Raw genomic sequence first — 27,742 nt, 5'->3', positions numbered from 1 at the left:
TTTGAATTGGTGAGGTTATGCATAAATAATCAGCTCAATTAGGAGAAACAACAGATTCTTTGTCAGCTGATTTTCCCCCAACTGTGAAATCAGTACAGTGACAGGTTAGTAAATAAAGTTCTTTATTTCAGTCATCGTTATGTCCATTTCTGGAGCTTAATTTTGCATGTTAATTCAAATTCCATTCCAAATTAACATTTTCAGGCTAATGTCCATGCCAGTATTATTTGCTTGTTAAGATAAACAGGGACTGGTCAGCCTTCTTCCTTGCAGAATTTGTGTATCCACACAAGCACTGACTGCTAGAAATACAGCAGAATAATGAACATAATATTTTAAATTAAAGTGAGTTCATTTTCTGCAGCTGCATAATTACTGCAATCCACAATAGACTGCTCTGATAATGAGTTACACCCTTTCTCTTGGAGAGGATTCCTGAATCTTGTCCTTTTTGTGCTGATTTTTTTCCCATGGTATCACTAGGCAGAGTTTCTGATTTTTGCTCTTTCTAGTCTATGTTGGTGCTGACACAGGGAGATTCTAGAGATTTTTACAAGGAACACTAACATAACCCCAGGGGCTCTGAAAGATTCCAGAACTTAGCATGGCTGCATTAATATAATAAAGTATCTGCTTCTGCCACTTGGCCCCAAGCAGTGATGGCCAATTTCATGAACTGAGAAAACAACTCACATCCTAGAGGCCTGACCAGTCAGATGAGATGCTAAAAAAGACCATAAAAATCTCATTGTAATAATGTATGTGCTGTAATTATTCCTGGGTTCAACTCTGTGTTTCCAGTTTGTCACCACCCTTGAGACCTGTAGGGATATTTTGCATGTATGATAGCTTTTTAAAGCTCTGTAAAGTTTGATATTTTTTGTCACTGAAATTGTCTTCAGAGCTTCCATCAACTTCAACAATGATGGATTATATCCAAGAATCCCCAGTTATATGTGGCCAGTGCGGTGTGACAAAGGTTCTGTTGGGATTCTTTTCTCTGAAAGAAAAGTTGGTTCCTGTTGCCACTGGAGTCAGAGGGGAATGTTTTGCCACTGACTTTAGCTGGAGATGAAGAGCTTACTCACAGGGACAATTTTGCAATGTACCACTCAGTTATTGCAAGGATTCAGTCTTCATCATGTGCATCAGAGTGTTAAAATGGTTACTTTGCCATGATGATGGTTAATTGCTTTCTGTAAAGGTAACGTATTTTAATCTGATTTTCCCCTGTAGATATTGATGAGTGTGAAGACAATCCTAACATCTGTGATGGAGGCCAGTGTACAAACATCCCAGGAGAGTACAGGTGTCTTTGCTATGATGGGTTCATGGCATCTGAAGACATGAAGACTTGCATAGGTAAGTGAAAGTAAATATATTCTAATTTGCATCAAATGTGGAAGAAGTATTTATTAAGACACTCTTTCTAAATCATCATCTAAATAGACAATGATATTTAAAGAGTATTGCTCTTATCTCCTAATTTTGGCCACCTGACCTTTGCACCTGAACACCTGACTCTTGCACAAATGCAGATGTAAGCCCTGCAGGTTGGGATGCAGACATGATGCTCTGTGAGGTTTTTATGCAGCTCAGATAAAAAAGTGCTTGCAGGAAGGAAGTGCTGGTGAATGATGCCGAGGAAAATTTCTAGCAAGAAAACCACCAGTGCTGTTTTAAACTTGTCTCTAGGACAAAACTATGTGCAAGTCTTGTACCTTGGAAGAATAAAGTCATGAAACAGTATGTCTCCAAAACCACACACATTTGAATTAAAAATCTTGAGCGTATTTGGGGAGAAACATTTGACAAAACTAGGCAATGTATGCATGCGTGTATAAATGTATACACACACACACATGTACCTAGAAATTATCAATAGTCATAGTCATTCTTTGAATAATGTACTGAATCTTAGTGTCTATTTTTAAGAAAAGTTGGAATTAAAGGTATGTTAATACAGATATGGTAATTTAGCATTGTCATCCCAGATCTCAAAATGTACGCTAGGTAAGGAATAACTAACCTGAGCAGTTTTTTTCTTTGCATGTATAGATCCACTTTTTGTACCAAAACTCATAACTCAAGAGATTCTGCCAAATACTTTCTAAGAATTTTATTAATAAATCTTAATTCACGGGTTTTTTTAGATGTTAACGAGTGTGATCTGCATCCAAACATCTGTCTGAGTGGAACCTGTGAGAATACAAAAGGCTCATTTATCTGTCATTGTGATATGGGATATTCAGGCAAGAAAGGCACAACTGGCTGCACAGGTATGATTTAAAGTTTAATTTTTATTTAAACTTGTGAGTCTGCTTTTCTGGTGTTTGGAACCTTCTCTCACTGTGCTTCTTTTCACTTACGTGTGCTCTTTTTGTACCTCTCATCCAAATTTGCTGAGCTTGTGTTCTGCTAATCTTCAGTGGTACAGCCTGATGCTGCTTCTGCTGAAATGAGTGACAAAATGTCCATTGGGAACGTAATTGGGTGTATCACTGTGTTGTTGTTCATCTAAGAGAACAGCAAATGCCATTATCTGTACCTTGACAAACTCCCGAGGACCTCAGTGTGTTTGGATTAGTTAATTGTACACTATGCAAGTAAATAACAGGTATGTGTCCAAAGTGTTATTTGGCAAACACAGATGCCTTGAAATATGTGCTAAAATATATTTTCAATTTTTGCAAAGTGGCGACAATACAGTTACACAACTGCATTCTATCAGCAAAATCAGAATCTGCTTTATTCTGTGTATTGCCAGCAAACAGAAATGAGATTCAAATATACAGGCTCTGAGGGTATGATACTAATAATCTGAGTGCTGGTGTCTCAAGCCAAGGTGTTGAGAGTCTCAGACTCTGCCCAAATATGAATGCAAACATATGTTTAATATAATTTTTAATGTAGACTTAGGGTAAACATATTTCTGGCAGTGTCTTTGAGACACACTTTTATTCTTAATCTGCCCTTATTGTACAGAGTTAATAATATGCTTCTTTAAGTGCCCCAAATACATGAAGCTGTTTTTTTACAGCTCTCATAGAAAAATCTGAGAGCTGGAGTTTTACTTTGCATATTGGACCGTGGACAAATAGTTGTGCATTCGTAACAGCTGCCTTTGACTTACATATGAACTGACCTAAATCCAAGAAATCCTTAATTGTACCCTGTAGACCAACATTTCAATGTTCTTTGTTTCTGTGCTAAATTATATGAAGATCTTCAGGACTCTAGACCTGAAAGCCCTCGCGCTGATCCGTTACACATGGCGCAGACACCGCTCCCAGCAAGGAGCACTCAGGGAGGAATGAGCAACCAGTAGTAGGCAAAAGACAGAGAAAGGTCATGGAGGCAGGGGAGGAATCTGAGGTATGACTTCTGGGGAAGTGCCTGGAAGCAGCCACCATTTTGGCATGATGTGATGCAAGGTAGTGGCAAATATCCCAAGCAGTGGTTTTTTTTGTTAACAGAGAGGTCAGGAAATCCTTCCCTCCTGGCCCCAGCCAAGCCCAGACCTCTGGACGGACACTGTCTGTCATGTGGGCTCTTCCCACCTCCTTGCATATCATTATCTTTCCCCACTGCTTTTATCTACATGCTGATGTTTCAGAGAGGATGTCACTAACTAGGAAAAACAGCAGAACACTTTAATTACAGCATAGAGATACTATAGAGGGGCTCAGTAACTTGAAAGAGCCCAGTGTTCTAAGATAAAAAGTTGAAGTATCAATTATGCTGATACAACTGAGATGGGACCATACTCAAATCACCAAAATCTTTTGTATTTAAATAAGAAAACAGGAAGCAGAGTGGGAAGTTTCTAGTTTGGTTTCATAATGAAGAAACTGGTCCCATTGCAACTACAGCATGCAGGTTCTCACATTCTGTTTTTTAAAATGTCTGATCTGCTGCTGGAGAACATTGAGTTCCCACTTCATGTTTGCACAGTATTTGAGCAGAATTGAAGTTCCCAGGCTCAGGTACTGCAGACCATGGGAGTGTCCTTCAATACTGCTTCTGCAGGGACCTTGCCAACAGCACCTTGACCCCAGGATTCAGTTCTTGTCTTAGACAGATCAAAAGCATCCCCAGTTTTTAGGAATTCCTATGGAAAAAAAAAATTACAAAAACGTGTACAGCACTTTGAATGGGAGATTCTCTGTTTCATGAGAACAACTAAATAATGTCCTTTGGGTTCCATTACAGTTTTGTCTAAATATTTCAGCTCCCTTGTCATTACTGACTGTTTCCACTTTAACAAATAAACTTGTTTTTTTTCCCCCCAATCATTTAACAGTATTCAGAATCCACCCACTGACTTACATTCCCATCCCACACAGATGTTAGTTCTCCCCTCTCCATGGTTCTCAATAAGAATGTGGACAGAATGTAGTAACAAAAACACAGTTTTTAAACTATTATGCAAAACTATACATTGTAGATGCAGGTTTCCAAGATCAAGTGCTACAAATGGTTTAATTTCCATTCACAGGGCAGACTGTGATAATACTGACTCAGAGCAGTTCATTTTACATTTTTCTAGGCAGGCAATAGTGCATAACCACTAGAGAGAAGATTGCTATGCTTTCTCCTCTCCTGGTTCCAGATCGCCCAGCTTTATGAGAAATATCTTGTCTGCACTTTTCCTGTCAATAAAGTAGATGTGTATTTGTGCAGAAATTAAATCCTGGTTTGGCACTTGAGCTTGTATTTTGTGATTCATCACCACTCTGGAGTGCTGCCTGTAAATTTGCAATATTTCACTGTTGATGTAGAGCCTTAGATTTAGTTGCTCTGATATTTTCACAGGGAAACAAATCCTTCTCTGACTCTCTCCCATCCATCCTTGCAGTTATGGCTGTGTTCACAGCCCCCCTGTTTGCCCCTGGTGGAGTCGGGCTGGCACGAGCTTCGGGCACAGTTTGTCTCTTCAAAGAGTCAAACTGAAGGACGTGAACTTGGCGGCAGAAGGTGCCCGACATGGTCATCAGGTCAAAAATAAATGTGCTTTACCAGTCAGCTGGATTTCTCCACAGCAGGCTCAGGGAGTTGGAAGGCTGAGATTAGGCTCTGACTCTGCAAGGGCCATGCTGGTGCCCTTTGGAGAAAGGCTAGTAGAAAGTGTTCAGTTTGATGTGGGGTGTGAGCTTGAAGAGTTTGGTCTTGAACATGACCTGCTGTCATCCAGTAATGATAACATTAGTGGATGCAGGAGCAGTGAGTGCACACTGCATACTTGCATGGCTGGCAATAACTTGATTCTAAGGAGGTCAGACATCTGATTCAGTGAGAGGAAAAGGTGAGCCTGTCCTTGGCCCTCAGAAATAGATCCGTAGTATTTTGTAACTCCGTGTGCTCTCCTCTACATTAGTGGCTTCTGGCCATTAATAATACCTTGTGTTTCAGTCTTGATGGCACAAAAGAGCTCTGGTCTCAATGAAGCACACATCTGCCCTTATGAATCTGGGAGCTGGCTGTGTCAGGCCAAATACCAGAAGATAACAATGCTGAGATCTGCCCGCCAAGGAGGGGTATTACAGAAGGAGCACATTGAGAGCAGGCGTCTGTCCAGCAACAACACGCTGCGCCCCAGCATGCTGATGATGTAAGGATGGATAGCAGGCAGGGGCTGAACCTCCCCATGTGAAACTCCAAGAGGTGCTTATTGTACAGTATGCTGAATAAAATCCAAGAGTGGTTCTAAAAGAGAAAACAATTTTACGTGTAGAAAGATCAGAATAGGGGAATTTTTCCATGTATTTTTCTACCTGTATGAGCACCAAGTTGAAATTCACAGTCTTTTCCCTCTGAAAAGCCTTCCCTTTTCCTACCTGATTACATGGGCAGCAACCCAGGAGGAGGAAATGCCTTGTGACTTCCACCAGACGAGTGGCCCTTTGGGAATTGGACCCAGGCTCGAAATACCAGTGAAACGTCAGGGCGATAAAATGCACAGATATGCAGAGACTGCCAAAGAATGTAAAAGTCAGAAACTACTTAAGGGATTTGCATAATTCCTGACAAACGGTACTGATTTATAGGCGGAGTCTGAATTAAATTCACAGTTTGCTAAGGATCCTTATAGACCCTTGAAGCCCCATGAAACCTAACAGAAAATGGTACACAGAGTACCTAGAGGATTTCACACCCAGCTATGAACATTTTCTTTAGTTAATGTTCACTCTCCTCTGTTCAAATGCAAAGAAATGACTTGAATGTTTCTAGGATGTAGGTGAGAATACAGTGACTTATCCCCATGCTTCTGTCTGGCTAACTTTAATGATCCACTTCCAGACTGTGAAGGGATGTGCTGTGCAGATACTGGCTATTGATTTCTTTCCTTTGCTTGCCACATTTGCAAGCATAGTGCCAACATGGCAGGTATATTTGACATGTATTTTTGCTGCATATCAACAGCCCTAAAAATTTGTGCCACTGTGATTAATGGGAGAGGTGCTTCATTAATTGCCAAAGACTTGAGAGAAAAAAAATATTTGTCCAAAGAAGAGAACTGAAGAAGCCAACAGAGCAGGGTGACTGACAGGTTTTTTTCCCCAGAGTGCTTGGGATTGTTATGATGTCAGACCTGCATATTATTTATCGTGCGTATTCTCATCTGTTGTAGGCAGACAACTCCCTTAGTATTAATGGGAGTTGTGCAATTGCAAAGCTGAGAACATGTGTGCAGCAGGACTGGGGCACAGTGGGACTGGCTGAGGATGCAGTGTCAGTCTTGGATTGGAATGTCTTTATTTTCCTTGGCTTGTCACGGACTCATACTGGAGGCAGAAAGAGAAGGTTGATATAAATCAGTGACTCACTCCTTTACTCTTCAGTGAAAATCCCCATGAAGTCAGTGGGAATAGGCCATCATTGTGTGAAACCCTGACTTGAGTAGTGTCCTCCTGGGTGCTCTTTGGGTCATGATACCTTTACTCAGACCAAGTAATGCCTTTGTCTTCAAACAATCAAATGAAAATAGCTGGAGTATTTGAAGAGTGTAGTACTGTTTGTGCTGCCATGCAGACAGAACAGGCTGGACTCATGCTCTTATTAAAGATATTTATATTGAGTTAATTTTTCCCCAGTAGAGCTCAAGTTCTCCTTTCTGTTTCATTCTGTGAAGCCATAATTCAGTACTTATGGCAACATAAATCCATATTAAGCTCCACTATAACCAGGCATAAATTCCATTGATTTCACTGCCCCGTTTACACAGTACTGTGTTTGGTCTGAGATCTCTTTTGCCTTGGAAATAATTGCAATGCAATAAATGTAGGCTTACAACTCAACTGTGCAATGAAAGGAGAGAATAGGGATTATAGCAAAACAACATCTGAATTAAATGCAGGTAGCTTTGAAAAGAAGTAAAACCTGGGATGAAACCAGTGATGGTATTTTGTATGCCTCAATCAGCTTTCATTTAAGTATCTGAAAACCTTTCCATGCATCATGGAAATAAGCCCTGCAATGTCCCAATAAAGGTAGATAGTATTAGAAAATACATTTTGCATTCCACTTTTGATCTTTACCCAGACAAAACACATCGAAATCTATTGAAAACTTTTCCTGGAAAAAAGCTGAGAAGGATTTCAGGATTTTGTTCAAAGTAAGTGGAATGGCATTTCAGTGGCTGATCTCTGAGAAAGCTGATCCCATTATAAATACTTGGATATAGATTTGTACTTGCAACTTTCATCCCACAGAAGATTCCAAGCTTTTTAGTGTGTGTGTGTGTCAAACAGCTGATGGGGGAACGAGTGTCCACTGTGAGGGCACCAGTGTCATGGTGCTGCTGTTCCACTGGGAGGTGTTAATGGGGGCTCTCTGGTGCAAAGTGTCAGTGGGTCAGTGCAAGGTGGGATGGAGTCCACAGTCACTTTACAGAGAGTGGAAAACTTGGCTTAGTTTGTCTTAAATTTGAGTCTGAGCATGACTTCATTGCGGTGTAGCTGTTGCATGCAAGTTTCTGTTTGTGTTTGCTGGTGGTTTAAAAAAATTCTTGGCAGAAACCTCTCTACTGATGATGGGTTTTTTGTGGTGTTTTGTTGTGCTCTGCAGGGTATAAGGAAACTTGTGATTGTATGTTTCAAAGCATCAAATAATCAAATGCAGTGAAGGCTTAATGTTAGCAGTGGTTTAACAGTTTGGGTTTTAAAATCATGTAAAGGTTAAACTATAGAGTGTTTGTCTCGGCTTTCTTGTATCTTGTATACTGTAGTTGACCTCTCTAAATTCCTTCTACTCTTTCCCTTCAGACCAAGCCAATATGAGTTGGGTTTTTTCCTGACCACCCTTAAGATTTTTGACAGACTCTAGTTTCCTGTTTAGTGTGATGTTATCTTCATATGAGTTTCTGCACATGCTAAAGGCAAATCTACTCTGACCCTTTTTTTGAGGTTACATACGAAAGGCAAATCTGCTCTGACCCTTTTTTTAAGGTTTAAAAAAGTAAGTATCCATTTGCATGTTTTCAGGCCTGTTGGTGCAGTCAACATTCATTAATGGTAGATTCCAGCTGCCACATTTAGATCTATATCTAGACACCAGCATTCAGATTATGGGAATGTTCATGTCTGGGGTTTTGATTCATAGCAATGCCTCATTTAGAAAGAGACTCAGAAAAGGAAGATTAGATGAAATTCCACTTATGCAGACTTTAAACAAACTCCAAAAAAACAAAAGCTAACCAACCAATACCAAAAAACAAACAAACAAACCAACCACAAAAAAAAGGCCCAAAATCCCAACAACAAAAACCCCCAGGCAAACCCCAAACCCACCAAACAAAAAAACCTCCAAACCAACAGTGGGTTTGGGTATTTTCTGGCCTTATGGGTATTTAATTTTAGGATGATGGACAAATATTGTCTGCTTTTCAAAGTCATGTGTTGCCTTTGTGAGAAGGCAAAATATGTGTACAGGGCATAGAGAAAGGACACAACCTTTTGTCTAGAGGAGTGTGGGCAGAAAAACCTGAGAAAGAGTTACGAAGGAAATGATTAAAATCATAGCTGGACACTTTTTCCAATAGCTCCACAATCATGCCCTCTTTAAAGAGCTAATTTTTATTAGGCAAGATGATAGGGAGACTCAAATCTCTGATTTTGGGCCTGAGAACCCCAAAGGTTGTTACATGTTTGATGGCTGATGCCTTTCTTAATCATCTTCTTGAGAGGGGTCAGAGCTGTGGTTTTGTCTGTGGAATCATGCAGTGTTTGTGAGCTTGTTTTCCCTTTCCATGAGCTCATTGTACAGAATGAGATGATTTGGCTTACTGCAACATCAAAGGCACCTGGGAGGGCTAAAATATTGATATAAATTTTAAGTGGCTTGATATGAACTCTAGATAATTTGCATCCTGCGTGGAAGTAAAGCACAGTTAGAGAGAACTCAGTTACAGAAAACACCATAAAATCCATAGCTCAGATGTGCAAGAAAATTCCTGCCAGTTTTGTTGTAGTTACCAGTAATAATTTCTGAAAACTTTGCCTTTGAGTTTATACATTCTCCAAGTACCTACATGGGGCATTAATAATGTTTTGTGAGAAGGAAGAATGGAGTTCAGTTTGGGTTTTGCAGTCTATACATCATGATATTGCCAGAGAATGACCAAGAATGAAAATAAGGTGAAAGTAGCAAGTACTGAAATAGAATGTGCTGGCATGAACGTGTGTGTTGCAGATTGGATGAGTTGGTGTCTTCAAGGGTGCTGACTTTTTTCCACTGTTTTCTGAGGTTTCCTGAGTTCCTTGTAAACACAGCCCATCCTCCACCTTCCACACAGCGTCTGGCAAAGCTTCATGAGCTTCCTGGGCTTATCCTAGGAGGAGTTTGTGAGTGGTGCCTAGCTGGTGTTCATCAGCATCCATGCAGATACAATGGGTGTTTCTGGGAGTGCTGCATTCCAGGAGACATCGGGCATTAGAGTTGCCTCTGAGACTTTTTAGCAAACCATGCAATGTAGAGCCACCAATGTAGTCCCTCTCTGCAGGCTTCAGGATGGACAGATTGGAAAAACTGTCTTCTGAGTTACTGTTTTCCTCCTTGAGTGTAAAAGTTACCAGGCTTTGAAGTGAATTGCAGAAGTACTGCTTTATATGCCTATGAGAAGAATAGGTAGTGGGGCAGCATGTCTGAAATATGCCACATGCTTCTTTGCTTTTCTTTACTTTTCTTTCTTGTGATTTTATTTCTCTTCTGCTTCATTTCTAAAAGTCATGTTGTATGAAATGCAGGCTTGCTTTCGTGTTCACTTTGACTTTCTTGAGAAATTCCCGTGTCACTTATCTGGATATGAGAAAGTGTGATCCATGAGCCTCTCAAACATCTCTGTGTTTTTGCAGATATCAATGAGTGTGAAATTGGAGCCCATAACTGCGACAGACACGCCATATGTACAAACACAGCAGGAAGTTTCAAATGTAGCTGCAGCCCTGGCTGGATTGGAAATGGTATCAAGTGCACAGGTGAGGGTCATATGCATTTGTATTTATTTATAAGGCTGGGCCACAGTGGGGTTCTAGCAATTCTGAAAAAAAACCATACCACACCTATAAATTGTGAAGAAAAGTGGTTATCAAACTTGTTAGGTCGATCTGACATGATCTGTTAGAGGACAAATTCTCCACCATGGTAACTGTGAAATCAGCATTATCTCATATTTGGCTTGTGAAATTGTGAGAACACAGCAAATTCTGTGATTCTGTGACCATGGAGAGAGATGCTGTGTGCTTGAGGGCAACTGATGGCAAGCAGTGAGAAGTCTGCTGGTGCTCCCCGTAAAAACAAGGTACAGGTCTTAGTATTGAGTGCCCTGCAGCTTCCTCATTCACAGTTACCTTGTCAGACTTTTTGATGTGCTACAAATAAACTGTTCCCCTCTTCTTCAGTCAGATGACCTCACATATTTGTGGGTTTTATTATGGAAGATGATTTAAAGTGGAGCTTCTGTGTGCCATACGCTATTTAAAATTTGTATTCATGGTATGTTTTTTTTAACTAATGTTGGTTTTTTTCTTTTCTTTTTTTTTTCTTATTTTATTATTTTAAAGATCTGGATGAGTGCTCCAATGGAACCCACATGTGCAGCCCACATGCTGACTGCAAGAATACAATGGGCTCTTACCGCTGCCTCTGTAAAGAAGGTTATACTGGGGATGGCTTCACTTGTACAGGTGAGCTTCCCTAGGAAAGCATCAGATGACCTCCAGTGGTCCCTTGCAGCCTAAGTTAGTCTGTGATCCAATACACAAAAATAGCTTTTCAACATTTGAAATTATGCACTAATATGTCATCGTTCATTGTCTTCTCCTTCCCCTAGGTTGCCATAACTTGAAAGAAATACTGTATAGTATACCTAGTCTAAATCAATCATTTTTTTTCACTTGATAAAATGCAATTTTTCATTGAGCTTTCCTTGTTAGTTGGCGTGAGTGGCAAAATTATTAGAACAATGCTTGATCGTGTAATTTGGCTAGTTAGTAAACCAGTCCATTGGCCCCTCACCTTAATACTTCAATAATAGGGCATATGCATTAAAATTGCTTCATAAAATTGCCTAAAAATATCAGTTCTTTCCAGAAGTGAGTGTGTGCTGTCTGTCTTTACTACATCATCCTGAGAGATGGTGTCAGGATGTAGAATGAGGGAAGTAGCTGCTTCAGAAACCTCATTTTATGAACTGTAAATGTAATTATTAAACTTTGCTAGAGAGATGTTTCCCACCCACACTTCAGTCTTCTGCTTTGAAGAGCAGATTAGCTCATTTATGCTTAGTCAGGAGGAGCTGTTGCACTGGGGCTGTCAGTGTTGCTCTGTGCAGGGTGATGCTGTTTGGAGCAGAGCCATGCAGCGGGCAGCTGCTGGGCCAGGTTTTCAGCTGGTGCAAATCAGCAGCACTCTATGAACTACAGCAGGTTTTTATGGCACCTGAGAATCTGGCTCATCAGGTTTAAGGCTGAATTAGAATCAGTCCAAATTATAAGTGAACCCTGGGACTCTGTTTAATTCTCTCCATATAATTTAATCTTGAATCTGACTCAGCTTCCTCAGTGGCCTTCCTAACCCGGTGCTCTTTGTTCATTTCCCATGTGATGATTTCCAGGAGTCCACAAGCTACATCCTTCAGCTGAGTGCTTACCGAGTTTCTGCATTCAGTAGAACTTGAATTTTTTTAAAAATTTGGGTACTTTATTGTTCCTGGATTCAAAAGGTGGCTGGGCCTCCAACTAGAGCATGCAAGTGTTCTGTAGGCCCTCTGCCAGAGTGTGCAGCATTCACCCTGTAGGTACGACTTTTGATTTGCCAGCCATGGACTTTCCAAAGCTCACAGTGCCAGCCAGGCTCTGCTGCAATAAGCAAGTGTTTTTGTGATGTGTAACATTTCAGCTAAAGAGTAAGGGCCATGAGCTGTCTGAAGGGGAGCGTGGTCCAGTAGCAAGGCTGTTTTTCTCATCAGCTGTTAACCTGCAGTTTAGTTTTGATCAAGTTTCTTTTCATGCCACATTTTGTCAGTGTTTTGTATGTTTGGCATGGGCAACTGCCTATTGCCATATGTTTGCTCATTGCACAGTAAACCTCTTTTTTTTTTTTCAATTATTGCCTCTAGGCTCTGCTGTAATAGAAACAATAACTATAATAAATTTCACGTGCTCATTCTGAGTCTAAATTTGACCCTGTGTACTGCCTCCAATTGTTATTAACTGTAGCTACTTTAGGAGTCTGTGCCTCTCTCTGATTTTCCTTTTGATTAGAAGCTGTATTTTCAGCATTTTGGAAATACACTGAGCTGTTACATGTAGTAACCTCTGCTCATAACTAGATTGCAGTTTCCTCTGCAAGTGTTCAGAGGTAATAGAATAGTTGAAATGTTTGGAACACTGCAGCTTCAGCTCACATATGTTGGTGAGAAAACCATATTACTGTAAACTTGCTATTTCTCTTCCTTTTACAGATCTTGATGAATGCTCAGAAAACTTGAATCTCTGTGAAAATGGGCAGTGCCTCAATGCCCCTGGAGGGTATCGCTGTGAATGTGATATGGGATTTTTGCCAAGTGTAGATGGGAAAGCATGTGAAGGTAATTCTCTGTAAGCTTTAAACAATGCTCAACAAATTCTGCCTTATTAGTATTTTATGTTTCAAAAGTTTTACAATTGGTTGCAATTGTGATTGAGGTGAGAATGGCATGAAAATTGTCAGTAGTAGTTGCTTTTTTGGAGTTTATACATTTGTTATGGACCTTTAAGTGGTCATGTACCTGTTGTACCTGCCTTTTCATTGACCATTTATGTCCAGTTCCTCATCTTATTCATAATAATTTAACAGAAAAAGTTGTTACTTTGCATTGGTGTGTATGAAACTGAAAAACACTGATTTGGTAGCCAATACAGTGAACATGCTTTGAGGGCTTCTGTGAGGTGCAAAATCAGAGTATGAAGCCTTGCAGAAAGTTTATATGACCACAACAAAAAAATAAATTCCCATGACTGTTCGGTTTTGAGGGTGAACTGTCAGTTAACTGTTTACAACTCATTCATAAGAGCTTTGCATATAGGAAGATTCAAAACAATCAAATAATAAACATGTTGCCAACATGATTAAGGTCATATATTTGATTTCAGCTTTTGAAATCCTCATTTGATATAACACTAATCAGTTAAGTCAGTCAAGAAGACTTGGCCATATCATCTGACATAGTAATAACTCATAGTAACTGGTATTTGATGGAGTTCATAAGTACATCACTATAAATAGGATTTTCCCCCTTGAAAAGTGTTCTGTGTATTTTTTTAGCAATCTACCAAGTGAAATAATTTATGAGAGTGAATTTTTCTTTAAACTAAACCAATATTAGGTTTCATAACGTTTCATGAAACAATTTACTTTCAGACCTTTTAGCTAAGTTTAAATAGCTTACATAGATCCCAGCTCCTGTTGCTAAAACAGACTTGCCTTGATGTTTCAGATGTGTATGCTAAATGCAGTATTTTAAGGTCCTTTGTAAACACACACTTTTTTATTGTATCAAATTGGTCATTCTTTGTGCAGTGCATGTGGCATTCAGTAAATACTGAATCAGACTCATATGATTTGGACAAAAAGCACAAAAGTGAGCTCTGCTTGCCAAACTTCACATCTGTCAAATATAGAAACCTGAGGATGAACATGAAATTCACCTTTGGACACAAGCTTTTCCCTTGCTGGTGTCCAGCTTTCTGCAGATGATTGCTGACTTAGAATAAACTTCATTTTTTTTTAAAGCATATCTTCTTCTATGTTTAATATTGCTACTTTTCAGATTAGCCCACCAATAAGCTAGGATTGTTTCTGGCATGGCTTCCAGAGATATTGGAAGGAGCCTTTTTCCCCCAGAAAAGGTTATGGAGTAGGTTTCTTAGTCTCCAGCATGTTACTTTTTCTTGTCTTATACTGTGTGCGGAAGCTGTTGGCTTCCAGCTCCATGTTGCTGAACCTTTTTACAGTTCTCTGTCTATGTCTTAAGAAGATAAAGAAACCTCATATTTTTCCTGTCCTATTCCTTTATCAGATATTGATGAGTGCTCACTTCCTAACATCTGTGTCTACGGTACTTGTCATAACCTTCCGGGACTTTTCCGGTGCGAGTGTGAAGTGGGCTACGAGTTGGACAGAAGTGGTGGGAACTGCACAGGTAAAAATTTTGAACAACGTGCTTTTTAATTTTCTGTTAGTGTCACGGTCAGCTCCTTAGGAAATTCTTTTAGAAAGCTATACAGATCAAACTGGATATAGGAAAGTGCAGAGTTGCCTACTGTATAACACGCTTCTCTTTCCTGATCTTTGTCAACCTCTGATATCCCCTTAAGAAAGGGAAAACAGATCAGAGAGAACCCCTCTGGCAGAGATGTGTTGTGCCTTGTACAGTACTTCACAGTACTGGGTCGTCAGCTCTGACCTTGTCTTGTATTTTTCTGTTAAGTATTTTTTTAGTACTTTATGTGAATTCATAAAGCGAATGTGAAAACAGAAGTTCATAGATTGATTTTTCAGGAAAAACACTTGTCACCCTCCTATAAAATGATGTATGCATCTCAGACTACTGTTCTTCTAAAAGGTGCCTTTATTTTTTAGAGCTTTCTGGAGATCAGTATCTCATAACTAATGGATTGTGATGGTCAACATATGGTACCTGATATATCCATGACTTGCACTGTTCTTGAGTATTTGCTTACCACATGCTGTATTTTCTTGCAGATGTTAATGAATGTGCAGATCCTACAACCTGCATTAGTGGCACATGTATCAATACTGCTGGTAGCTACACCTGTGAGTGCCCTCCTGATTTTGAGCTGAATCCCACCCGAGTTGGATGTGTTGGTAAGGGACCACTTGTTATGTTATTTACAGGGGAAGTTCCACAGAGGGACTGCAAGCCCAGCTGCATAAGAATAAGTCCCAGGTCATGGAAAAGGGCCTCAATTCCCATCCCAGTGCCCCTGGCTTAGAAGCTGTAGTAGGGCAGCAGGAGCATGTCCAGAGTTGATGCAGCAATGCCAGCAGTGCCCGGCTGCCAGAACCAACCCTTTGGGGCTTGTTATAGCTGTCCATAATTTACAACAGGCGTAGACAATTTTAAATTTCAACAAACTTAAGCCCTCATCCAGCTGGCCCCAAGATGGCAGGCAAATGAAGTTGTGGCATAAAGCCACCCATGCTCTTGGAGCATTGAGTGCAGCTTGGCTGGGTGCAGCTTCATGACCAACAGAAATATTCTTGTATTCGGCTCCAACTGCTTAGTAATGCTCTCATATTTTTTTGGTTTTGTTTGTTTAAGAGGGTGTAGGGATGCTTCTCAAATTCAAATGTGTTTGAAATTCCTGACACTTAGTAGATGCTTGTTAACCTCAAGGAGAGGAGAAAGCAATGAGTTTCTGGAATGGGAAGGATGTACAAATGTGGGGGAAAACGTGAATGAAAATGAGAAAAGGCCTGGCAGAATTGCCCTTAGTCATGATGAGTAAATTCCCTACTTTGTGAGAAGTCCAACAAAGCCAAGGAATGGGGCACCTGTGTAAGTGGGAAATGCTGGGCCTCCCTGGGCAGCACAACTTACTTGCTTTGGCTGTCCTGCAAGAACTGAGAGCCATCTGTAGGTACCCCTCATCCTAAGATGATGTGTTGTGTTTTGCTCTCATGAAATGTGTTTGTCATTATGTGCATTGTGAATAGATACACGATCTGGCAACTGTTACCTGGACATTAAAACTCGTGGAGATAACGGTGGCACCTTCTGCAGCAACGAGATTGGAGTGGGTGTTTCCAAGGCCTCCTGTTGCTGCTCCCTGGGCAAGGCTTGGGGAGTTCCCTGTGAGCATTGCCCAGCTGTGAACACAAGTAAGTCTGCACTTCCTGGGTTAAACACAGCAATGTCTTAGCTGGAGTTTTTTCTAATTTAGTCGGGTAACTCAAATACTGGGGTAATCTTTTATTGTGCACATGCGGGGGACAGGAGTTCACCAAAAACTTTACTAGTCTTTCAAAAAGATTGCTTAGTCAGAATATTATTATCACTTCTGAGCAACTTTGGTGTTACACCGAAACCTACATTATGAGATAGAATAGCAGTTGATGTTACGGAGTAAAACCTAATAACATCTATGTCTGATTACTTTGTAACTTTACATTTAAATAACCTGTAATAATAGGATCCATTTTCAAAAATAGTTGTGCTGAAAATGTTTCTACTATTGTATGCTCATAAATCTGTTTTGGTTTCAGCTGAATATAAGGTTCTTTGCCCTGGAGGGGAAGGATTCCGACCAAACCCTATTACAGTTATATTAGAAGGTAATGTTTACATTTTCCTATATTTACATGTCTAAAATTATGAAACTCTTTAGTGAGGGTTGTTTTTCATGGAAAAAGCATTAATGAAATGTTTATGGGTTTGTTTGGACAGATATTGATGAATGTCAAGAGCTGCCTGGACTTTGCCAAGGAGGAAAATGTATTAATACATTTGGTAGCTTCCAGTGCCAGTGTCCATCGGGGTATTATTTGAATGAAGAGACTCGAGTGTGTGATGGTATGTAGCCTTCACTTAACTAGTCTTCTGTTTTATTCTTTGAAAATGATGACAGATCAATGTACAGAGAATTAATCCGTCCTTGAAAAGGAGCATAACCAGACTAAGCAGTGTAAAGCTTAAGGGTGGGAAAACTGGAAAAAGTTCAAGTCTTGCACTGAGAGAGTGAAAATTCCATCTTGACCAAGTATTACTGACACATTTTTGTTCTCAGAAGCACAACAACAAAGCTTCTGTGGCCACTCACTCACTGCCTTTATGTTCTCTCCTAGATGTGAATGAGTGTGATACACCTGGGATTTGTGGACCTGGAACATGTTACAATACTGTTGGGAATTACACCTGCATCTGTCCTCCTGATTACATGCAAGTCAATGGAGGAAACAACTGCATGGGTATGTGTTGGGGGTTCTTTAAAGCTTTATCTTAGTGCTTTGGGCCAGGTAGATCATCTTCCCTAAGAGTTGCCTACTGCATTGGCCTGGGGTTTTTCTTCATTTTCACAGATATGAGAAGAAGTCTGTGTTACAGAAATTACTATCCTGACAATCAAACCTGTGATGGTGAGCTGCTCTTCAATATGACCAAGAAAATGTGCTGCTGTTCCTACAACATTGGACGTGCATGGAATAAGCCTTGTGAACAGTGTCCTATCCCGAGCACAGGTACATTTTTGTATTGCAGAGCTATTTGAAAGCCTTGGTAACATCATAATTACTGAGTGTGGTGTTGTTAGTGATGCTATGTCTTTCTCTGCTCTTGTGTGTCTAAAGTGAAGGGATTAGTTAATTTTTTGCCTGGGGGTGATCAGCCCTAGTCACAATGAAGGCGTATGTGGAGTGGTTTGTGTTCGTGCTGCTGGGCTGTGCCACCTTTGTGCCAGTTTCACTGTATTGGAGAGTTCATGCTCTGTGTTGGTTAGTCTGTCTCTGCAAGTGCTTGATGATCCAGTGTTGAGCCACTGACCAAGATTTTGTTGGTATTGCTCCAGCAAATGCTGTGCTGTGCCTCGACTGCTGATTGCCACAAAGGGCCTTTTTGGTAGCCAGGAGTTTACAGACATAGCTTGGTCTTCTCTGAGAATGATCTGTATTAAGCAGCTAAATGTAAGATGTGGGAGTTTCTGTGCTAACTGTAAGGGCATTCAAGACTCCTCCACACTGGATAAGGCTGCAGAGTTGAGCAGGACATCCCACTGTGGTTTAAGGTGGTTTGCTTCAAGAGCAACTTCCTAGACACTTATTTGATTAACTTCCAACTTATAGTTCAGGTTTTTAAAAGTCAGATCTGGACTTGTGTGCAAACACTGTAAGGCACAGAGATAGGCATACACAAAGAAAAACCAGCGTTTTATCTGAATCCCTCTACATTTTTTATTTGCTAATTTCAATGGCCTTTGAATGAGAACCCAAATGCAAACTAAGCACCTAACATGGTGAGTTTGGGAAAGGGGCTGCCTACCTCTTTGTGCCCTGCAGGTGCTGAAAGAGTAGAATTTTCTTGGGCAAAGAATATAATGAATTTTTGACTGTTGATTAATTCCAAGTGCTTTAATCACTGCTTTGTGTTCCTGTTGCAGATGAATTCTCCACACTCTGTGGAAGTCAAAGGCCTGGCTTCTTCATTGACATTTATACAGGATTACCTGTTGGTGAGTTGTAATTTATGTTTTGAACGAAATTCCATGCTACCTCTGCCCAGGAAAGAGGGGAGGTTTGTTTTCCCAGTTATTTTTTTCAAGGGAGGAATGACAACTAAACAGTGTGACCGAGTTCAAGCCTCTGTTAAGTCCGAGCCTGCAAACTTTCTGCCTGGCTACTCCTGGCTGGCAGCAGGGATAGTTGCTGCTTCTAATCAAGGCAACAGACAGCTCCAAAGAAACCGTAACCAGGCCTGAGCAGGGCACAGATACCGAGAATAAGAGGTCTGGGAGTAAGGCCAACCAGCATTTGGTCTGAGAGGAATTGGGAGTCTTTCCTTCAAACTAAAGCAAGATTTAATCTGACATTTCACACCAGTCCCCCTGTGTATTGGTTTGACACAAAAATCCTTTTTTCTGCTCGGCTGGAATATTTCTCACATATGTTATTGTGTGTTACATTTGAATCGCAAGTAACAAATTGCAAAACAAAAAGAGGGAGAGAATGAGGAATTCTAGGACAAGGAATTGAGTAAATCCCTAATGGGACTCCCTTTTGTTTTTATTCACACTAAAATGCAAATAAGAAGCAGATAATGTGCCCTGTAACAAACAGAGGCAGCATATAGGCAGTAATTAGATGCTTTAGCATTAAGCTGTTGCTGCAATGCAGGGTTCAGCTAGTTAGATGGAAATATTTCTAGTAAAGTGGGGAATGTAATTTTTAAAGAAGTTTCAAAAATGTAATGTATTTATTATTTGTGAGGTCATTTCTTGGAAGCAAAATATCCGCTCCTAGGTATTAGCATTATCCCAAATTGTTGCTGAGTCTGCTCAAGCTAATTAGGCCATTCATCAGCATCAGCAGGGAGCCCTTGGATGGTGCTGACATTTACAGGTAAAAGCTGCATCTGCAGTGCTGCCATGTGTGCAGGAGTTTTGCAGTCTGCTCTGTCTGCCCTGCCACAGCTGTGCCACAGTGCTCTGTGTACCCTGTAATATTTGCTTACAATCCTTACATGATGTTGCTCTTCTCTTTGGATTAAAGTTCTAGATAGTTGCTCCAGGTAGTTGTTTCAGAGACAGAAGTAGTTCTATTTTTACTCATCCATTATATATCAGAGGGCTCAGAGTTACAGGATCTAATGTAGGAAATGAGGGGTTGGATCCAGCAGCAACATTAAAAAAAAAAACCAAACCAAAACACAACAACATTATCTGTTGGAAACTCCTGTTAGCTGATAATTTCCCACTGTATTCTGTGTCTGTGTACCTCAGTGCATGTGGCAATGTTTACTAAAGACAGGCTTTGGAGGAGTCTCTGAACTCTGTCATCTTGTCAGAATATTAAGATGTGTAAGGGCCCAATAGGCAAGACATATAATTGCAATAGCAGCTGGGGGTTTTTTCTGCCAAAATCAGTTACTTAACCTGGGTGTATATAGAGCATTGGCAAGCCCCAGCTGCCTGGGTTAATCAATCTAATTAATAATGTGTTGGCAGCACTTCAGATATTACCTGGCATTGGCACTTTCAAATTGTTACATAAACCCATGGAAGTCTTTTCAGATTAACAAGGGTAAAACAGTGCAAAACTAGTTCTGACAAGTGTTTGCATTCAGTCTTGCTCTCCTGTATTAAACCAAAGACATTCTCCCTGTTTGGCTCTTCCCAATAACTCCACTGCAACACTCAGGAAGATGAGGAGGTTCATCAGGGCTGTGGGTGGGAGACATGAGGAAGGACATATGATACCCTCTGCATTCCTATGTGGCAGGATATACCTTTAGTATAGTGAAGAGTCAGAACCAGAAGAAGCAGAAAATACCTACATTTCCACAGTTTGGAATGACTCACTGTCTTGCAGTTGGGAAAATTATGATGCTCTCATTATACATTTAATGATTACCTTAAGGATAAATGCCTAAGGACATATTCTGTAGCAGAAGATTCCATGAAGTGCTCTTTACAAGGATTTAAAACCAATTGTTCTCGCAGATATTGATGAATGCAGAGAGATTCCTGGAGTGTGTGAAAATGGGATCTGCATAAACATGGTTGGCAGTTTCCGATGTGAGTGTCCCGTGGGATTCTTCTACAATGACAAGCTGCTGGTCTGCGAAGGTAAAGTGCTGTTCTCCTGCAGAGAAATGGTGTTTCACCAGCTGGCAATTCACACACCCCCACATCTGAGACACTTGCAAGTCATCTGTAATGAGGGGAAAATACCATTATCAGTGTAATAAGTCTGTGTTAATTCAGGCGTTTTGAATTCTGTTGCATAGAAAATACCAGATTTTCCATCAGACATCTAAGGCCTTGAAGGCACATGAGTCAGCAGTCATGGGAAGAAACATTGTTTTTCACGTTTGACACTAAAGCCAAGAAAAAAAATAGTATTCTTGAGTCAGATCATGAGCATAATTTTTTTAATTCCAAAATATTTTTTTCTAGTGCAACAAAGATTTTTTTAAAAAATATAAACACATGATAATTTTTTTCCAGTTTAAACATTTCCTAACATTGTATTAGTCAGTTCAGTGGAGAAATTGAAAATAGCAGCAGGAACTGCTGTCGTTCTCTGGTGTGGGTTGTGACTGCTGGCAACACGAATGCTGCAAGCAAGGCATCGAGAGCTTTGAGTGAAAGCATCTTCTGTGTGCTGCTTCTAATTGAAATCCAGATGCACTTCTGGGGAGATATACTTCTCTTTTTGCAGCAGCTTAAGTAAGGAAAATCCATCAAAATGTTTTTGCCTAAAATTTTGTGCTGCTGTTTATGTTGAAAGCTTCTAATATCCAGCAGGGATCTTGATGCTCTGTTATGCTCAAGGGAGATCCCCACAGTCTCCAGTGGAGACTGTGCATACACACCAGCTTCCTTATTCTGATCTCAGTCTTAAGACTGAAATTCACCCATGTGATGTGTTGCAACAAGCCTTTCATGGGCCCTCCAACACCACAGAAAACTATTACATAAATTCTCAAAATAGGAATGAATTTTTACAAATGAACCATGGGTTTGGGATAATTTCAGGGAGATACCTAAATGTGCCATAAATATCAACTTTCATCTATATATTTATTTTTTCAGAATTAGAAAGAAATTCCTGTATTTGGGTACGGTAATATTCTTTATACTAAGAAAATAGAGGGTTTTGACGTCTTTCTAGTGCCAGCTACTGTAAATATGAAATTCCTGTTTTGCACTGACAGATATTGATGAATGCCAAAATGGACCAGTTTGTCAGCAAAATGCAGAGTGTGTCAACACAGCGGGCAGCTACCGCTGTGACTGCAAACCTGGCTACAGGTTCACCTCAACGGGTCGCTGCACTGGTGAGTTCCGCTGCCTTGGTCGGGTGAGGGTCTGCAAAAATGAGGAGGTTTGAAAAGTCTAAGGAAAGCCTGTCTCCTTCTCAGAAAGATGCTATACCAGGAGGTGATTAGAGCTCCAAGAACCCTTCTCTTACAGCCTTTTGGGGCATCCTGTAAACATTCTGGTAATTCTGGGCACAACCCACAGATGCATAAATAGGAGTTAAAAACCTAATTAGATGTTTGTCTTTCACTTTATCTCTCCAACCGCAAGCATTTTTCTTTAGCCCGTGTTATGTTTAGGGAGGGAAGACCAATTGATTCACTATCTTTTGGCTAGTTTCTGATTTTCATTATAATTTGCTATATGTGTTTTAGCAATTTATTTTCCACTTGTATTTTTACAAATAACTCACTGCGTGCTGGGGTCTCTACTGATAAGGTAGACTTATCTGCTGGCCTGAATGCAATAACTAACTTAAAAAGCTTATTGTTAAACTTCCCAACTTTGATATGGATTTAAACAGGTCACTGAACATTATTTTTACTCACTGAATGGGACTGCAGTTTTCTAATCTATTTGCTTTTTCTTATAATATCATAGTCCAGTGAGGCATTCATGTTATCTTGCTTACCTGAAGATTTTAAACACTGCTGTGAGCCAAGCTACTGTAAATATTATATGCTATATACATTTCTGAACAAAATAAGAATTACAAGAAAAACTGGTAACCTTTTCCTTCGGTTTTTGGTTCTGAGTACTTGAGTTTTAGGAAGTGCACTTTTCCCTGCAGTGCAGTTTTTCATTGTTTCATGTGACTCTTGAGGGAAAAGGGTGTAGGGGAAATCAGAACTCTACTATGAGAACTAAAGCTTTGCTTTGTTAAGCTATGCAGTGGCACATGTAAATATTCAATATGTTCCTAATGCAATTGTTGTTGTTATGGGTTCGTTACAGCAGTACAGGAAGAGCCAGGGGAGGTTCTGATATGGGTTACAATGCTAAAGATGAATTGGCACAAACAGTAATACTTCCCTGTATTTTGCTCTTATTTTATATTTGATCAAAATAAAGTTACACAATTAGAGTCGAAATAGAGGGGGCTGATAATGTATGTGATCTAGCAAAGGAAGGAAATTCCCAACCACTCTGCTGGGAGCAGAGAGTGCTAAGCACCTTGCAATATTGGATCAGTTCTGCCTCTGGATGGAAAATGTTTATGTGCTATTGAGTCAAACCTGATGTATCACAGCCACTATGAGTACTATGAGTGCCTTTATCTTACCTTCCAAATAGCATTCTTCTCATGCTATCTATTGTGGTAAAATAAATAATTTCTCATATAAATTAATTTTTGTCACTTTAGGACATTTCTACCTTCCAATTTTTTAAGAATGTAGAATGTTCTCTGTTTAGTCCAAAAGAAGTGACTTTTCCCTTGGACTTTAATTCACTATTCATTTGCCCACAGAGCACCAAAGAGTCATAGTTTTTCTTTTTTCTTTGCTCCCCTGACCTGTGAAGATTAGGAGTTCCTAAGACATGTTATCCAGCATTGGTTCCCCAAGTACCTCTTTTAAACTCTAATTAGCAGTGGTATCATTAATAATGTTGGGAGAGCTTGGTCATCAGTGAACATCCATCCAGAGGTACTCATGGCCCCATGTGCTGTACAGAAATCCTGGGGATGGGAGCTGTCAGGGTTGTCCCTGTGCCAAGTAGAGAGCAGAGAAGAGGCAGTAGAGGCAGGAAAACAAGATTTAGTACATGAAGTTCTTTGCAATTAGAAACAACTTGACTCTTACTTTTCCAACCACCCGGGGACGGTTTGGTAAGAAGCTGCATCTGCTTGGCTTAGATTGCATATAAAAGAAAATTACTGAACACTAGAGTCTAATCAACTGTAATACAGGCTTATGGCAGCACCTCAGTTCTCATAGTTTGGAGCTGCAGCAGACGAAACACAAGGAAGCACATTGAATCAAACCAGTTCTTGTTGGTGTTGAGGTCTGCAGAAACACCTCATTGGATTCATGCTTCTGATTTGTCAAGGAAAATCTGTGCTGGAGATCAAGCATTTTGTTTGTTAACATTTTGTTTCATTTACTGTTGATAGAATCCTGGGTTCTGCCTGAAAGCATTTGTAAGTAGAGTAGCAGGAAGCAGTTGGCTGTTGAACAAATATAACGGGTGCCCTGCTATTGCAAGGCAGCAATCACAGGCTGTCAGGAGAGCTTTCCCCTCTCTGCAGAATTATACAAAACAGTTTCTGACTCCATATAGCAGTAACTCTTCTTGCTGTTTGAGCTCTGTCCAGTTCACAGGATCATCACATTGCATGGAGGCTGTAACACACATGTATATGTGTACACAGTTTATCTCTGCATGAGGAGTAGGTAAATGTACAGAGCCTTTTATCTCTCTGTAAGCTTAATGAGAAAAGTGGGGGATTCATCTCCCTCTCTGTTCTGTATGATTTCCTTTAGTTAATGAAGCAATCTGTGCTACAATCAAATGTAGCTAAAAGCAAGTAGCTGCTTTCATGAGAAGACTACAAAGTGTGGTTCATATGCATCTTTCATTTTTGCTGCAGCCAATGTAGAGTCCTCAGACTCAGACTCTACAATTTTGTATCATTAATTTTACTTTTCAAAACCATGGCAATATGCTTTCCCTCCAGCAAGGATTTGTGTTTGGTAAACGTAATTTTTATGCTAATTTGTTTTCAGCTCCACAAATATTGGAAAAGATAATTTACATGCAAGTAACCCCTTTTCTGAGATTTACTTAGTAATGGTTTTGTCATTAATAAACTAAAAATACTATTTTAAATTGGGCCGTGCTCTGGATACTGCCTTGGTTGCTGCTAATGCATCTTACCAGCCTTGCAGTTTAGGGGCCTTAACTTTCAGTGCATCTCTTTGTTTTCAGATCGGAATGAATGCCAAGAAATTCCCAATATCTGCAGCCATGGGCAGTGTATTGACACTGTTGGAAGTTTCTACTGCATTTGTCACAATGGATTCAAGACCAATGATGACAGAACAATGTGTATAGGCAAGTATATCAAATTAAGCTGTGCTTAGGTTTCTATTAAGATAATTACTAAGTCTGTCCTCTCTGTAATAAGGAGTTACATTACAATAACTGAGATTGTGAGCCATTTACTGCCAGACAAAGGTGCAAAACCACCCTAACTGGCCTCTGGAGGTGTTAAGAAGCTGATAATGAATGAAAAATATCTCATTAAAGTAGAGTTAACCTTTAAAATTGCATATCCTGTCAGTGAACTGCTAATGCTTTCATTTTTGAGGAAAATATTTCATTCTTAGAATTTTCTAGAGCATCTTATTTCATTTATTGCTTTAGGCAAGGAATTTAATAGATTAATATTGTAATGCAGCAGTTGTACAGACTACTTGTTCACAGAGTAGATGAAGGGTAAATTTCTTGCCAGAAAAGTGCCCTTCTTAGAAAGAGTCATCTTCATAAAGAAGGAAATTTTGTGGTTAACCCCGTCACAGCTGTTAGTCATCTGTTGTCTGAGAAAGCTGAGATTTCAAAATGCTTATGATTAAAGTTAGCTTAGACTTCCTTTGGGAAGGGTGATATAGGAACCACAGTAAGGTAAATGATTGTTCACCCTTGATTATTTTTGTGGATGTTTATATCAAGTGTGTAAACCCATGTAAAAGTCTTCCTTTTGGGAGGTACAACAATCTTTTTCCCTTCTGTACACTTTGTTGACAGTGGATTATTTCTCTTTCCTGCCCAATAGCTACAGACTTTTCCCATCAGTGATTAAAATTCTTGCTGCTTGTTTTTCCTCCTTTGTAGATATTAATGAGTGTGAGAGAGACGCCTGTGGCAACGGGACCTGCAGAAACACCATTGGCTCCTTCAACTGCCGCTGCAATTTGGGGTTCATCCTCTCCCACAACAACGACTGCATAGGTGAGGAGTGCTGAGACCAGGCACATGTTCCTAAGACTTTCTGCTCCTAATAGAAGTACCATAAGTACCATCTTCTCTCTTGCATGATCTGCATGATTAAAGACAAAACCCAGTTATCTTCAGTCTCAAAAGACCTCTTTGATTATGCTCTCCTCACTTTTCTAGAGCCACTCAAATGTTGGTGTGTGATATTGGGCCATTTGGTTTTCTACTCCTGCTTTGACAATTTCAGAACGTAGACCAGTAGTGGTATTTTCCCCTCACTTGTCTTTGAAACAGGGAATTCTCTGTGTTATCAGTTCCTCTGTCAATATAGTGAAAACTGAAATCTCACCTACCCAATTTCACTTGTTACAGGTGTTTCTTACATATCTTTCAATGTTATTTTGTTAGATGTGGACGAGTGTGCAAGTGGAAATGGAATGCTCTGCAGGAATGGTCAGTGTGTGAACACCATTGGGTCCTTCCAGTGTCTCTGCAATGATGGCTATGAGGTGGCTCTGGATGGAAGGACTTGTGTTGGTGAGTGCTTTCTTTTAGGGTAAAAAAAACATTCAGCAAAGCTTGGGGAGATATGCTTAGTAAAACAGTAGGTCAGAGAGAACTGTCACACTGTCATCATTGTACCGAGCAGAGGAAAAGAATGACAAGAGGATGAGAAGAGGACTTCTCTCCTGCTCCTGGGAAGTTCCACCTTCAGTTTGATGGAATCAAAGTTACAGCAGCCTCAGCCAGAGATTTGAGATAACAACAATTATCTCAAATAAATTGTCTTTCTTTTCTTTCAGACGTCAATGAGTGCGCACTGGATCCTGGCAAATGTGCACCAGGCACGTGTCAGAACTTGGATGGCTCGTTCAGATGTATCTGTCCTCCTGGATATATCCTGCAGAATGACAAATGTGAAGGTGTGTACAGAACAATCCCTCTTCTGTCCCTTTCCTAGCTGCTCACAGTTACCAATTTCCTCTGCATCTAAACATGAGCAATGTTTAGTCTTTTGTGTCAGTGTACAGTTCTGAACTGTAGCCACTATAAGTCCCTCACTTCCCATAAGAAATATCACCAACATTTGTTTGGACCAGAATTACCTGATCTGAACCCAAGAAAAATGGCTATTTGCTTGATGGTACATTGCTGAAGTTTGCCCACTGCATGAAGATTTGAAAACTAACCCTAGATTTTGCACCTGGATTTCTAGTTCCTCTTTCTGTCTCTTTTTGTTTGGCCTTTTTGTTTGTCGAGTCTGATAGATGTCAGTGATGATGTAAGGTTGCATTTCATGTGGTACAGCTGCCAGTGTAAATATTTTTATTTCTCATCTCTTTAATTACTTTTCTTCCAGACATTGATGAGTGTGTGGAACAGCCAGAAATTTGTGCCCTGGGCACATGCAGCAACACTCCAGGCAGTTTCAAATGTCTGTGTCCAGAAGGCTTTGTATTGTCTTCCACAGGAAGGCGATGCCAAGGTAGGTTCATTCCTATTTTCTGGCCTTTCAAAATTTGTTTGCTGCTTCAGACAAGCCTTATTAGTGGGCTGTTTCTAATATAGTAGGGAGACTCTGGACTCAAACAGTGTTTTTCATAGGGAAAACATGATAATTCTGTAGCTGGGGCCAGGTTCTGTCTTGCCCTAACATCTGTTTGTCGTTAAACAGAACATTGCAATAAAAAGGGGCGAAGATAATGTTCAATGCACCAGGTTAAGTGAGGAAATTATGTTGCCCTGCAGTCCTTTCTTGCACCCCTGGAAGA

General features: G+C 40.1%; 1 protein-coding gene across 3 annotated transcripts in view; it reads left to right on the top strand.

The window, feature by feature from the left end:
* FBN1 (fibrillin 1) overlaps positions 1-27,742 on the top strand; it is a 147,916-nt gene that overhangs the window by 100,709 nt on the left and 19,465 nt on the right. For all 3 annotated transcript variants that reach the window (XR_003535056.1, XM_027688753.1, XM_027688754.1), the window contains exons 30-49: positions 1,237-1,362; positions 2,154-2,279; positions 10,353-10,475; positions 11,061-11,183; positions 12,962-13,087; positions 14,558-14,680; positions 15,244-15,366; positions 16,219-16,383; positions 16,768-16,836; positions 16,949-17,074; positions 17,347-17,469; positions 17,581-17,739; positions 18,654-18,725; positions 20,712-20,837; positions 21,929-22,051; positions 24,963-25,088; positions 25,869-25,985; positions 26,379-26,507; positions 26,774-26,893; positions 27,331-27,456. Coding sequence is in view for 2 of the 3 variants with exons in the window: in XM_027688753.1 (XP_027544554.1) it covers positions 1,237-1,362; positions 2,154-2,279; positions 10,353-10,475; positions 11,061-11,183; positions 12,962-13,087; positions 14,558-14,680; positions 15,244-15,366; positions 16,219-16,383; positions 16,768-16,836; positions 16,949-17,074; positions 17,347-17,469; positions 17,581-17,739; positions 18,654-18,725; positions 20,712-20,837; positions 21,929-22,051; positions 24,963-25,088; positions 25,869-25,985; positions 26,379-26,507; positions 26,774-26,893; positions 27,331-27,456 (2,451 nt within the window). In the remaining variant the exon portion in view is untranslated. The remainder of the gene's footprint in view (positions 1-1,236; positions 1,363-2,153; positions 2,280-10,352; positions 10,476-11,060; positions 11,184-12,961; positions 13,088-14,557; positions 14,681-15,243; positions 15,367-16,218; positions 16,384-16,767; positions 16,837-16,948; positions 17,075-17,346; positions 17,470-17,580; positions 17,740-18,653; positions 18,726-20,711; positions 20,838-21,928; positions 22,052-24,962; positions 25,089-25,868; positions 25,986-26,378; positions 26,508-26,773; positions 26,894-27,330; positions 27,457-27,742) is intronic.

Source organism: Neopelma chrysocephalum, unplaced genomic scaffold (assembly GCF_003984885.1).
Source record: "Neopelma chrysocephalum unplaced genomic scaffold, ASM398488v2 Primary Assembly neopelma1_75, whole genome shotgun sequence".
Taxonomy (NCBI): Eukaryota; Metazoa; Chordata; class Aves; order Passeriformes; family Pipridae; genus Neopelma; species Neopelma chrysocephalum.
Note: the sequence above shows the minus strand (reverse complement) of the source record. Positions and strands in the feature narration are given on the sequence as shown.